This window comes from Barbus barbus (genome assembly GCF_936440315.1).
Source record: "Barbus barbus genome assembly, chromosome: 18".
In the NCBI taxonomy this organism is placed as follows: domain Eukaryota; kingdom Metazoa; phylum Chordata; class Actinopteri; order Cypriniformes; family Cyprinidae; genus Barbus; species Barbus barbus.
The window spans coordinates 23060972-23075949 of record NC_136746.1 but is presented as its reverse complement, the minus strand read 5'-3'; the positions used below and the strand labels follow the sequence as shown (position 1 = coordinate 23075949).

Sequence of the window (14978 nt, the reverse complement as noted above, 5' to 3'; positions counted from 1 at the left end):
TGTGTAAAAAACAAATAAAGACTTCTGAGGAGAAATTCTCTTCAAATAGTTCAGAATTGAGTTCATAATAATGAAACAATGGTCAAATTAAGCTAAATAGTTTTATATAAATCAATCAAATCATTGTATAAAAGGACTTAAAGCAACTTCCTGAGGAGTTTATGATTTTCTTTTTAAATCTTTATGTTGACTAGTTCTGTCAGCATATTCTGCACTCTGCAGATCGAGAGAGAGAACATTCTAATACCAAAGAGCATTTTGAATTTTTGTCTCTTTGCATAATATCGATGTTTACATGTTACACCGTGTTTATACCGGACGTGTGCGGTGTTGCAAAATAAAACTGGATCCCATTATAATCAACTACAGTATAAAGGTGCTTTCACACTTACCATTGCTCAACTGAATTTTGCAAAATAAACTATTCTGCCAGCTACCAAACAAACCAACCCTAAATTTTCTTCATCTGGTTATAGTGTTGAAGTATAGTGTTATGAAAAAATGGCTGAATAGGCACTACAAGAATGAGCACTTCATTGTTGATCTGTTTGCTCTTTTGCAATGCTATAAATCTCCGGCCACACAGAAGTCACTGCCAAACCAAGAGGCTTGCTATTGGTCGGTGTTACGAATTGTAAAAGTTCACCAAATCTGATCCTGACGTGAAATTCACTTTGACATTAAGGACATTTGTTTTTGCCACCAAAAGCCCAACAGGCAAAATTCTTCACTGTGCTGATTTCAGTAGAAATTTCACCCACACAATTTCTCAGAAGGACGATAAATATGACTGCACCTTAAAAACGCTTCAAAACCACTATGTTTTTTATATGCTGCACAATTACTCCTGCCAGTTTTCATCAGATATAAAACTATTTTATTTACAAATTTCATTATACACTACCAGTCAAAATTTTGGACACATCTACTTTTCATGACTTTTTCATTATTACTATTTTCCACATTTAAGTGTAATTATTGTGTTAATGTCCAACAAAGCAGGAAAATCAGTGTATTTGTTCATTGCATGGTATCTTTTCCTTGACTTTTAGCTATTAAATACAATACTATGATACCAAAAAGATCCTAAAATCTTTTATATGGCATGTATTTTTTTGGTTTTTGTATAGCAGTGGGTTTTCTTTTTCCAAATGCAAGATAAGATGGTTACTCTGAGAGGATTGTTGAACAGTTTTTGTTTCGTGGAGTGAAACAATGTAATGTGAACATTAAAAATCAGCTACTCGATGGCTGCTCACTCTGCACAGTTATGTTTAAGTGCATGTGTATTATGATTAATTTATTGTTTTTCATGAACGATTGTTGTTTACATGACGCATTTTCTAAAAGTAAGCTTTTCCTGCTCAAGAATATAAGAAGAATAGTAGTATACGTTTTGTTATTTATATTTAGTATTTTATCTTTTTGTGCCATGTAAACGCACTGACTCTTATACGCACCTGTGCATGTTCTCCTGATCTCTCCCTCTGATTCCTTCTGTGTGAACACTCTCATGCTCCTTTCAGGTCTGAAAAGCAAATAAATTCTAACAAAAAATTCACACTTGCTCGTCTCTCTCTTTCTCTGTCTGTGTCAGGAGCAGGGTGTATGGAGGGGGGAACAGATGCCACACACCACTGACACACTCACACTGACACACATGACACTCATAGACAACACACAGAAACATTCAGAGTCACAAGCCCCACCCACAGAAACAAAAGACCTGTTGACCTTACCTAATGTCATGACCTCCGATGAATGGCTGGGTGATTCCTTAGAAAAACTTGAGGTAGTTTCAGAAATGCATTCCACGTTCAGTCAACAGGCTCACTTAGAAAAACCCACCTTTGTGCCTCAGAGTCTGAGCTCCACAGATACACCATCAGCCAAATCACCAGAGCAACATTTACACACTCAGACACACACTCCATCAAATGCAGAAGATGATACACACACCCCAATTACAGTAAAGTCCTGCCTGGAGAGGACAGAGCCATTGGCTGCAAGTGCATCTTTGGTAAGCACAGATGCTGATAGTGAATCTCACCCCACTGACTTGCACTTTACACATCAACTCACCTGCTGACTTCAAACTAGTAAATCTGAGAGTGTGTTGCATTTTATCTGCACATTTCTCTTTGCTCCCTCAAAGGAGAAATATTTCTGTGTCTTACACTAGAATAGCCTACTCAGTGCTATTCTTGCAGTCTGAGATCTCAAAGATTGGATTCAGTAACAGGAATTGACCTTTGCAACTAGGTGATTCCTTAAGAATAATCTTTCATTAATCATTCATTGTTGGTTATTAATAATTAACAGCTTGATATGTACTCTTTATTAATATTATTAATATTTGGTATTATTACTATTACTGTGTGTTAAACAAACTCTGCACAACGTCAGAAATCTACCCAAAAGTGAGCAGGCCATTTTGTTGCTGCTGTGCCTTTAATACTTATACAGTCATGACCAAAAATATTGGCACCCTTGGTAAATATGATCAAAGAAGGCTGTGAAAATTAATCTGCATTGTTAATCCTTTTGATCTTTTATTTTAAAAATTCACAAAAGTCTATCCTTTCATTGGATAATAAGAATTTAAAATGGGGGGAAATATCATTATGAAATGAATGTTCTTCTCTAATACAAATTGGCCACAATAAACAGCACCCTTTTATTCAATACTTTTTGAAACCTTCATTTGCCACTTTAACAGCTCTAAATTTTTTCCTATAATGCCTGATGAGGTTAGAGAACACCTGACAAGAGATCAGAGACCATTCCTTCATCCAGAATCACTCCAGATCCTTTAGATTCCCAGCTCCATGACGGTGCTTCTTGTCTTCAGTTCACCTCACTCATTTTCTACAGGGTTCAGGTCAGAGGACTGGAATGGCCATATCAGATGCTTGGTTTTGTGTTCAGTGACTTGTTGAGTCAGTCACTTGTTTATTTTTTATCTGTTGGTATTTGATAGAATCCATGATGTCATGTGTCTAAACAAGATGTCCAGGACCTCCAGCAGAAATATAGGCCCACAACATCAAAAATACAGCAGTATATTTCACTGTACACATGGGGTACTTTTTATCCCTGTGTTCACCAAACCCATCTTGAGTGTTTGCTGCTAAAAGGCTAATTGTTTTAGTTTCATCTGACCATAGAAGCCAGTCCCATTTGAAGTTCAAGTCATGTCTGATAACTGAATATGCTGGAGTTTGTTTTTGGATGAGCTAGGAGAATTTTTCTTGAAACCCTCCCAAACAACATGTGGTGATGTAGGTGCTGTTTGACAATTTTTTAAAAAGGTTTTCTAACCCCGAGACTCAATAATTATCTGCATTTCTCCAGCTGTGGTCCTTGGAGAGCCTTTAGCCACTCAAACTGTCCTTCTCACCGTATATTAGGACGATATAGAAACACACGTCCTCTTCCAGGCAGCTTCGTTACATTTTATATTGATTGGAAATTCTTAATTATTGCCTTCTTGGTGGAAATGGGGATTTTTACTGCTCTAGCTCTTTTCTTAAAGCCACTTCACTAATTTGTGAAGCTCAATTATCTGTTGCTGCACATCAGAAATGTGTTCATTGGTTTTTCTCATTGTGATGATGATTAAGGGAATTTGGGCTTTGTTTTCCCTCCTATTTATATTTCTGTGTAACAGGAAGCCAAGGCTGGATAATTTCAGGGCGATTTATGTTCATAATCGCCCTGGAGTGCTCAAAATTGTGAATATGAATGGGAATATACTTCCCATTCATATTAAAAAAAAAAAAAAGAGATATTTTACTCATAAGAATTTCTAGTGGTGCCAATAATTGTGTCCGATGTGTATTTGAGAAAAACATTCATTTCATAATGATATTTCCCCCCATTTTAAATTCTTATTATTCAATGAAAGGTTAGATTTTTGTGATTTTTTTTAAATAAAAGATCAAAAGGATTAACAATGCAGATTAATTTTCACAGCCTTCTTTGATAATATTTACCAAGGGTGCTGATATTTTTGGCCAAGACTGTATATAAATACCTTCCTTGCATATAATTTGAGCTAAAGTTAAAAATAAACATCATTATCATTAGTCCTTAGTCCTTCTGGTATTTACAATAGAAACCATACTTCCTCATTAGCTTAGCCACAGAATAGACGTTGATGCAAATACGGGCAATCCAGTGTTGAAATATGTCTGTCTGACATCAAAAAGTTAGTCATTTTGCATATTAGTTTTTAATAAAAAGTATCTGTGGACTGGAAAGGAAGTTTGGATTTCTGAAAGTATGTTTTTATTGTACAAAAAAAAAAAAATTGAAATCATGAAACGATTTTGATCAAATATGACCCAAGACTATAACCACCAAAGACACTGAAGGGAACACATACCCAGTATTCAGATTTGAAGTCCACCATAAGTTATGGTGGTTGATTCTTAAATTATTATATTAGGTCCAGTCTAATCTATGTGGCTATATTTCTGATATATGGAAGAAAAGTAAAATCTATGAATTGCAGTTATTCCAAAAAGTTAAGATATTCTGTGACATCTGAGAGGGACAAAAGCGGGGTTTTCTCTAAAACTAGAAAAAAGTGAATTGTAATGGAATAGAATAAAGGATGAAAAATAATCTAGGCCATTTGAGCCTGTGCGAGGCAAAAGTATAGTTCCTCCTTAATGTGTGTTTGAGTGTGTTCCTTGTCACACAAGCTGCCCTTGAAAGTGACGACATGCCAGGAAGTAGTTGTAGCTGAAGGTGGGTGGAGAAAACCAGGGACAGACAGAGAGAGAGAGAGAGAGAGAGAGAGAGAGAGAAAGAAAGAAGCTACATGACAAATGACTGGTATGAAAGCTGAGACAGTTCATTGAGAGAAAGACTGCACCGGGGGGCAGAGAAACAAACAAAAGAGTTAAACCTGTGTGAGACAGAAACTGAGAGAATGAAAGCAGAGTGTGTGAGAGTGTGAAAGTTTGTTTGTCTCTGGGTCAGAGGACACACCCAGTGTGTGTTTGTGAGTTTGTGCTGCACTGTTTCAGCTGCAGTCAGCCAGAGCAGGTGTTCTGTCTGTCTGTCTCTCTCTCTCTCTCTCTCTCTCTCAATACACCTGTCTTTACCTTTACCTGTCTTCTTCTATTATCCTTCCCCTGCTTCGTGATTTTCTTTTCTCTCTTCATGTACATCTGGCTCTGAGCTGCTGTTGTGTATGATTGTCCAGGCCGCAGGTGAAACCGGGGGCTCGGGTGGATGGTTGTCCGGTGACGGGCTGCTCCATGCCTGCCGTGAGAGGGCCGAGCAGCTGGAGGAGTGTCTTGAGAGAGCACAGGTCAGTCTGGAGGGGTCAAGACAGCAAGCACAGGACGCAGCCATGCAGCACTGCATTGAACAACAACTTCACAACTGCCAGGTGATCACACACACACATATATATCTGCATTTCAAAGGTCAAGGAAATGTATTAATATTTGATTTATCTCTGCATGTGACTTTAAATATATATTGAGGTTATTTAACTAAAACAGTTAAACTTTAGAATAGAGAACACATATTCACTATTAATTAATGGTTTTCCCTCAATGAAATACTAATATTCTGCTTATTTATAGTTAGTAAGGTCATAGTTAAGTTTCGGTATGGGGTAGGATTAAGGGATCTAAACTATGGGCATGCAGAATAAGGCATTAATATGGGCTTTATAAGTATTAATAAATTACCAGTATGCTAGTATAATGCATGCTAAAAAGCAAGAGAATTGGTCCATAAAATAAAGTGTTACCACTAAAACCATTTGAAATAAAGTTAACTGAAATAAAATATAAAAACTTCAGCCAAGGCAACATTTCTTTAAACGAATTTACTAAATTAATGTACTAAAATGACTCAAACTGAAATAAAAATGACTAAAATCTACTGACATTTTGAAATAAAAAATGACAAAACACACACATATACCCTCTGCCTACTGTTGTTGCTGATGCTGACTCATCAGAACAGGAAGTGCTCAGAGCTGAGATCTGTCACACATTGAGCCTGGTTATATATTTAGCTCTTTTCAAAGTAAACCTGCCATGAATATTACAGACCAATCTGACACCATCATACTATCTTCTTCTAATGTTTCTGTCTGTAAAAAAGTAGAACTGTTCAGTTCTATAAAACTTTAAAAGACGACATTATCAGTTTCTGTAGATATCAGTTCTCTCCTGTATAATCAAGACTTTCTCTTTTTCTTTGTGCCTTGCTCTTTCATTGTCTGTCTTTTTCTGCAGTGTTTTACAACTGTGAACTCTTTTATTGCTTGGAGATCTAAGTGTTTGCCAATGGCAGTAATCGCAGGTCACAAGCTCAGATCTCATGATGTACAATTAAACACAATGCAGTCTTTATGATTGATAGACTGTCAAAAATTATTTTAACTTCAAATTTTGGTTAGACTGAAAATGTATTATTTGTTTAGCATAATAGTTACAGTGTACAAAAATACTGATTGGAGCAGATTAGATTAGATTGGTTTCAGTGATTATGGAAACAAAATAATTATATTGTCCTATTTGATGACGGATAACTGCTTTTGCTCTTAATGCTAAATCATTGCAGGTAAATCTTAGTGCTGAATCGTTAAGAGTTAAATGCTTATATTTGTGTGTTTATAAGCATTGAAAATGCAAGTGTACAGTAAGTGATTGAGTGGGCAGTACTGTACATCATGGCTCAATGGACCAAATAATATGAGTCTGTTACTTACTTTTGGGTGGAGTGAAGACATATCAATGCCTGCTTTCTTTCCTTTCTCTCTCAACCTCTTTTGTTCTCTTTTAAACACACATGCATGTTATACACATCTGTACACCCACACAGCACTATATTTCCGATGCATGAACGTGTCAATGCATCATGAATTTCAACTTCTCCTTTCTTAAAGAAACTCTCTACGCAGATATTTCAGTTATTGAGTGCTCACTTTCATTTAGGGTTATTTGAGGAGAAAGACAGCTATTTGTTTTCTCCCAGTTCCTTGTAAGTTTCCCACTTAAATCTAATAATTTAGCCTGTCAGATCTTTTTAAGTGTGCCATAAAGCCTAAAAGGAATACAGATGTTTATGCTCTCCTGATTTATTGATCTTGGCATTGAACATTCAGTCTCAATGTGCTGTTTGGAGGAGGTCATGTGTCTCATTAATGCAGTTAGAGCTGATATCACTGACGAGGTTTACTGTAAGTGAGGTTCATAGCTTCTGCCCGACTATAGGTGACGTCATGCTAGGCTTTGGGTATGCAAATTTACTTTGGATTCTATGTATATTTAAACATTTGACGTCATTTTAAAGTGGTTAAACCAGATATGCAGTGTTCTCACCTTTGTGTGTGTGTGTGTGTATGTAACCCGACTCCTTCATCAAAGATTCAGCTGAGCTCCAGCACAGTGACCTGGTAAACTGTTATAACTACCACTTAAACACACCAGCAGCCATCATATGCAGGAATCAATCAGCCTGTTGAAAAATATATCCTATCATTTGTATACATTTGGTACTGGTCAAGTAGGCGTTAAAGGGATTTAAAATTTAAATTCTGTGATCATTTACTCATCCTCATGTCATTTAACACCTATGAAAGTTTGTTTCCATTGAGAGGTTAAAAAATTTAAAAAGTAAATGTGACTTTTTATCTCACAACTCTGACTTTTTTCTCCTAATTATGAGCTTATATCTGAATTTTGTCTTTCTTCTCTGAAAAATAATCAGAACTCAGAAACTCAGAATTCTGTGGGGGGGGGGGGGGGGGGGGGGGGGGGGTCAGAATGGTAAACTAGGTAATGCAAGTAAGCCAAAATTCTGAGTTTATATTGTAGTTCTGACTTTTTTTCTGAGATTTGCAAGTATATATATATACATAATTGCATGAAAAGGTGTGATTTGTTACATATAAATGCAGAATTACAAAACAGGCTTCCATAATAGCCTGCATAACTTACTTTTTTCTGTGGAACACAAAATAAGATATTTTGAAGAATGTTGGTACCAAACAGTTTTGATGACCATTGGCTTCTTTTATTAAGACACAAAAAGACACATACAGAGTAAATAATGACAGAATTGTCATTTTTGAATGAATAATCCCTGTAAGTTATGATAATTATCATCATCAAGGAAACATCATTAAATTATTAAGACAAATTACGTGCTCTATGCGCTCAGTGTACAGGTGGATACTGATCGATCCCAGTCTGAAGTCTGCGTGTTGGATTATTAATGAGATTTTTGTTCATATTTGTTTTTCCAAGTACAAGCGTTGTCAAATGGTGCATTAGACACCTGTCACCTGCTGTCAGCCCTGCTAGTTCAAGGTGGATTCTGATCTTTATGGTGTTTATTACTTTTGATTGATTATATTTTCTCTATTGTGAACCTCAGCTTTAATAGGTGTTTTTTTGTAACTTCTTGTTGTCGCTATGAGTGTATGCTGTGTTAGAGTGATTTAAAATTTAGTTTGAGTGTGTGCTGATTTGTAATTGTGTTTTGTTTCATCCATCTAGACAATTCTTGTGGAGGTTGAACAGAGAATCTCCAGTCTTCCTGTGTGTGGATTGAAAGAACAGGAGCAACGTGAGGCAGAATCCCTCAACACTAAACTCCAGCTGCTGAAGAACAGACTGGTGACGGTCCAAGTACAGCTGCAAGAGAGACATGGCGAAGATCAGGTACACACACATACACTAATACATGGGTCATTCTTCATTTGTGGTGGCAAGTGGTGTCCCTCTATTTTACAACAGTGGAAATAAACTTTAAATACCAATAAATCATTAAATGTTTGCACGTTTGTGTTCTGTCGGGCAAACACAGTTTGTGCACTGTTAATAGTTATGTTTTTTTTAGTTTATGTTTTAGAGATTGCATTTGTAACAAAATATGGATGTTCCCGCCATACCTTAGAGAGGTATCATGGAATGTAATTGCAACAATATAAAATTTTTAACACAAATAAAGTGGTTATATTGTGTATATAGATTTTATTTAACATGTACAATTTTATGAAATTGTTTTAAAAATGTGTATATATATATATATATTTGTTATATTTAAGAATATTTTGATAAATACTTACTTATTAATATTTCCAAAATCTCCCCTTATCTTGAAATCATCATGATGGCAGCCTCCATTTTAGAAAAGTCTGGATTTAGGCTGATTTGTCTGTGGTGTTACTGTCTTTTCTGGTAACACCACAGAGCTTATAGTAACTTGCGATATTAAGTCTGTGGTGTTACTTCAGAATGACATAGACATAAGTGGCTGTGTCACCGGTGTTTGATTGAAATTATTTAAAAATCAAAATGTTCTTAAGCTTTCATTTTAATGGATATAGCATATTAACCCAATTTTAAATACATAGCAATATATTTTATTAGAAAAAAAACAGTTTTACTAATTCTGCCTCTCATTTGCCACACCAATTGAAGAATGACCCACATCCAGAATTTAGTCTGTTTTTTTTTTGTGTGTTGGGGACAGCATAATCCAGGTGTATTTAATGAACAGATTGCATGTGATGACAAAAAGTAATCATTAGCATGCTAATTGCGGCTGATTTTCACATTTGCTGATTCTGAGGTATTAAATCTAGAGATGTTGCTAGTGAGAGGCTGCAAAGTGCCTGGATTTGAGCTGTGGAAATAGAGCTGTCTGTGGTGTTACTGTATGTTTCTGTCTCTGTCTGTTTGCAGGTGCATGCTGAGAGTCAGCGCCCCCTGCAGGCCAGGTTGACGCGCAGCAGCAGTGAGCAGGAGATGTTGAGTTCTTCCAAAACCAAACTGTTCAGACAGAGCAGCCTTCAAAAACAAAGGGTAACACACATTCATATACACTTAAATTATTAGTTTTTCTAACACAAAATTTGTCTCCCCAGGGTTGAACAATAAGGATTTTTGTTCTTATAGTGGGATTAGATTTTTTTTCTTGTCCTGCCAGTATTTTCACTAACTCTAACATTAACCCAGATTTTATTTTGGGGGGTTGGTAAGATTTTTAATGTTCACCAAGGCTGCATTTATTTGATCAAAAATACAGTAAAATGCTGAGGAAAAACAGTAATGATGTGAAATACTACTACCATGTTTTAAAATATTTTAAAATGTAATTTATTCCTGTGATGACAAAGATGAATTTTCAGCAGCCATTATTCCAGTCTTCAATGTCACATGATCCTTCAGAAATCAATATAGTGCTTTGATGCCCAAGAACTCATTTATTATTATTAAAGATCTGCTTAATATTTTTGAGGAAACCATTATACATGAATGATTCTAGAAAGTACAAAAGAGCAGAATTTATTTGAAATAGAAATCTTTTGTAACATTACAGTATGATGTCTGCACTGTCTCTTTTGATCAGTTTAATCTATCCTTGCTGAATAAAAGTATTAATTCTTTTAAAATAAATCCTATGGACTCCAAACTTTTGAAGTAGTGTATATTTTTGATTTCACATTTATTAAAATAAAATAAAATATTTAAAAATTGATGTTATAACCTGGATGTTATAAAGGTATGACTCCATCACAACTGTAGTTTAATACACTTCTGATGGAAAATGATGTCCTAAATTAGAAAACATTACTGATTTTTAACCAGTTCTAATGCTTCTAAGACTATAACATGTCATGTCAGTCCATCATTATCACTGAGACCGGCTCTCTCACTCTCTTTCTTTCTCGGTTTAAGGAACTGGAGCATGGATTGAATGAACAGAGAGACTTAACTAAAGCTATCGCAATTCAAGGCAGCAGAGCCCAAAAACAGAGCCAGAGCGCAGATGAACATGCAGGGTATCTAAATGCACACCTAATTTATACAAATATATGCCTAGACTTTGTCATTATATAACACTCCATGATGTCTGCAGCCTCTCACCAGCAAATGAAGACAAAAGACAGGAAGTAGAGTTAGCAGTCCACAGGAAATGGACACACCTCTGCAACAGATTGACCAAGACAGCAAAGACCGAGCAAGGTGGAGATAAAGATCAGGATCCATCTGAGGTCTGAACACTCCTGATTTTCTCCAAATGTTTATTTAAAGTTTGCGTTTGCTAATGTTTAATGTGTCGTAATTTTAATGTGGGAGTTATTTTAAGTAAAGAACATTGTAATACATGTGTTTGTGAACAGATCCTCGCTCCATCTGTGTGTTTGTGGAGTGGAGCTGCTGTTTCTCTCTGTCTCCAGGAGATTCAATCCAACATCTCACAACTTAAAGAACTGCAAAACTCAGCACTTACAAAGGTGTCAATGACAAACACATACAGTATAACACACAGGATTACTGTTTATAACATTTTAAAAAGATAGCATAACGTATAATCTCTTTTCGAGATCAGAGTACATATTCAGTCAATACTGTCCAATTTGATAACAAATATATTTAACTGATCTGTCTGTGTGCCTGTGTGCAGGATCATCAATCTCTGGATGAAGGTCTGTTTGAGGTGTTGAGTGGAGTGGATCTCACGATCAGCTCTCTCACAAACACTCTTATGTTTCAACCAGCAACCTTAAACACTGACATATTAAACCAACTAGAGCAGCTACAGGTATTCGGCCAACCATCAGACCATCAGTCTGTCTACCCACCCATTAGACCATCTGTCTGTCACTTCATTTATCCACTTCTCCTCATCTCTTCTCTGATTTATAGGGTTTATCTGCAGAGCTGATCCCCTTGGGTGCCATATTGACCTCCCAGGGGTCAGAGGTCATAAAGTTGTTAAGTTCGGGTTCAGCGGTATCAGAGACCTCCACTTGTTTTGACCTGCTGACACAGCATGTATGCGACATTCAAAAGACTCTCGCTGATAAACAGGAGCAGCTACAGGAACGACTAAAACACACAACTCAGCTGCAGGTCAGACTTTTATTTGCTTATTACCAACACAAAGTGATGAGATGTACACTGCCCTCCAAAGGTTTGGAAACACCCTAGAAAAGTGGGGTTTTGGACAATATTGACATGAATCCTTTTTAATTTGTGATAATTTTGCACTGATAAGGGACAACACAAACTACGAAAACATATTTTATTACATAAACAGTTTATACATAGAAAAAACTTAAATTTTCGATTCATCAAAATATCCATTAGCAGCTATTACAGCTCTGCATAATCTGGGCATCCGAGCTGTCAGTTTATTCAAACATTGACTTTGAATTGGCAATCAATTGTTGAAGCTACGGTATCAAGGTGTGCTGACCCAAAAATCTTTTAAAAACCTGGGCCAAGTTTAAACCAGTAACCAGGCATCACAGCTGGCAAAGGGGCATGTCTGACTTTGACATGTATATATTGCCATTATTATGTTTTATTGCTGGCCTTCAATGATAATGTCAAGTTACTTTAATGTATTTGCACCAAAAAATAATTCAGATTTATGCTGATATCGTCCAAAACCACACTTTGCAAGGGGTGTTTCCAAACTTTTGGAGGGCAGTGTGTGTGCAGTCACTTAAAAATGATCCTGCAGTTTAGGTTACTAGAAACATGGTTCAGAACATTTGTGCTTAGTGTTGTGTGTCAGCAGTTACATTTTTGCAGGTTTTAACACCCCAAACCTTCGGATGTCTCACCTTCATAACTGTCGCAAATACTCACACTTGTTTGTGAAATGATGGAAAAAACTTGTCATCATAATGTCATTGTGACATAATGTTCTCTTCAGTCTCATGTTTAATCCCATAATTCTATCTCTGCATTTAAGATGAGTATTTAAGGTCTACTCTTTTGAACTTTTATTTTGACCTCTTTTATCAAGCGTGACTCATTTGTAATATTTCCTTGTGTGTCAAACCCTGCAGAAGAGAGTGAAAGACCTGCATGACTCAGTACTAACTAATACATCCATCCTTCACTCTACAACTAACGGAGAAACCCACTATGACCTTCACACACAGTTGCAGGTAAGCACACGAGCCTGTGAACAACACAGCTTGTAACACATCAGGATGAGTGTGTGAAGATTAAATGCTACTGGAGAAATAAAACTCTTCAACATATCTGCAAGAAAAAAATACTGATGTCTTCAGTGTACATTTGCTGACTTCGGTGCCACTTCATCTCTCTGCATTTTATAAGTTATAATGTTTCCTCTGAAAACCACTCATAATGCTAGGCAGAAAGAGTTTTTCTTATTAGTTTTGATCCATTCATTTGATTGGAAAAGCATAATTTGTTAGTGCAGATTTGTTGTGTAACAGCATTAGGTGTTCACTGTGCCTAAATTCTAAGATTTTGACCTTTCTGTATTTGTGATTCCATGTGAAGGCCATCACTGGATGGAAACAGGAAGTGGAGCAGAGTGAGAGAAAGCTGGCAGAACTTAAAGAAGAGACGGAGAGTCAAGATCAGCCCTCGTACCTCACACAGCAGATCAGCACACTGGAGGTATGGATGTGAAGCATGAAGAGTTTACTATAAAATGCATTTTAAATTGCAATCAGAGATGGGCACAATTACATCAAAAGGTATTTAGTTAAGCTCATCATATATATTTAATTAAAATACAAAAATACTGGTGCGAGAAATGAATTTAATTAAAATACAAGTAATTTGTCATTTGAAAATACAAAAATACTATCAATATTTTCAAGCAATCAAGTGCAAGAGACAGTGCCATTACATTTAGATACACATATAAGAGCCTTACCCTCCTTGAAGAACTTATAAACAACATACTCTTTAACCCTAACACTGCACAATATATACAATATATTGATCCATATTTCTTCTCATTTCTGTTTACTTGAAAACCATCAAGCATTTCTACATTTTATTTTTTCATGTTTCTTCCTTTATTGTTTCTTTATAAGCATGTCAAAAATTAAGCAGTCCTGTGAAACGGTATTGTCATACCACCTAATCCTACTCAAGAGGATAGCTCAAGCTATTTCACTGTCAACTGTAAAGATTAACTCCTGAAAGTGTTGATTTTTAGAGTAAAGGGCTCTATGTAGAATACAGCGACACCGGTGGTGGCCGTTAAGTGAACTGTGGTCAGTAACTCATTGCTCATGCTCTTGTACACACTCCATAGTAATGCCAGCGAGCAACGGCCAGTATGATTCATCAACATCATGTCGACAGATGAGGTTCATTAAAATTACACTGTAATGACAATTTCCCTTGAATTTTACAAGCAAAACCGCCCTGAGTCATTCACATAATAATTAGTCTACAGGCTTTCATTTTTAAAATTTTGTTACATGCTATTCAGACATTAGCAATAATATTTATTTTAATGTACTTGAAAATTTTTAGTTTGTCTATAGAAACAAGTAGCTAACTTTTGCCAAGCAAGCTAAAGTCACTTGTCAGCTAGCAAGCAGAGTTCTAGAGCAGCTTTTTCTTCTGTCCTGTAATAACATTCAGTGAGCAATATAGTACACATTTTAATACATACTTAGCCAGTTTACACTGAGCACCAAAACAGTCTCTTTCATTTTATTCCAGTTGGAACTATGGACGAATTAAAGAAAAAAATGGTTTATTTCACCCAAAAATAATTTTGGAGTTAATTACTCATCCTTATGTCATTTCACACCTGTAAGACCTTCTTTCATCTTTCTGATTAAATCCAAGAGCTTTCCCTCCATATGCACCAATGCAACATACACATTCCCAGCCCAGAACGGTAGGAAAGACATCGTTTAAGTACTCCATGTGACTTCAGTGGTTTAACCTCCATTTTATTAAACAACATGAATGCTTTGTTTGCACAATAAAACATAATTTAGAACTTTATTTATAAAATATTGATCTGCATTGTGTTCATGAGGATTAAAATGCATCTGTTCATGCCATAGAAGACTTGCGTCAACGAGTGAGTGTTCACTAGACTACCACAACATGCATTAAGTACATTTAATATTTACTTAAAATATTTATTAAGTAAATAAATTTAAAGTGGTAAATTTTATGTTTTTGTGCAAA

General features: G+C 36.0%; 1 protein-coding gene across 1 annotated transcript in view; it reads left to right on the top strand.

Annotated features, from left to right (window-relative positions):
* The window catches only part of LOC306884202 (uncharacterized protein), a gene marked incomplete at its 5' end in the record, with an annotated part of 109524 nt that overhangs the window by 55687 nt on the left and 38859 nt on the right, over nt 1–14978 (top strand). The window contains 11 exons of the mRNA XM_079439921.1: nt 1598–2020; nt 5216–5404; nt 8535–8699; nt 9726–9845; nt 10722–10825; nt 10903–11038; nt 11168–11281; nt 11452–11589; nt 11694–11900; nt 12848–12949; nt 13314–13433. Coding sequence (XP_079296047.1) covers nt 1598–2020; nt 5216–5404; nt 8535–8699; nt 9726–9845; nt 10722–10825; nt 10903–11038; nt 11168–11281; nt 11452–11589; nt 11694–11900; nt 12848–12949; nt 13314–13433 — 1818 coding nt within the window. The remainder of the gene's footprint in view (nt 1–1597; nt 2021–5215; nt 5405–8534; nt 8700–9725; nt 9846–10721; nt 10826–10902; nt 11039–11167; nt 11282–11451; nt 11590–11693; nt 11901–12847; nt 12950–13313; nt 13434–14978) is intronic.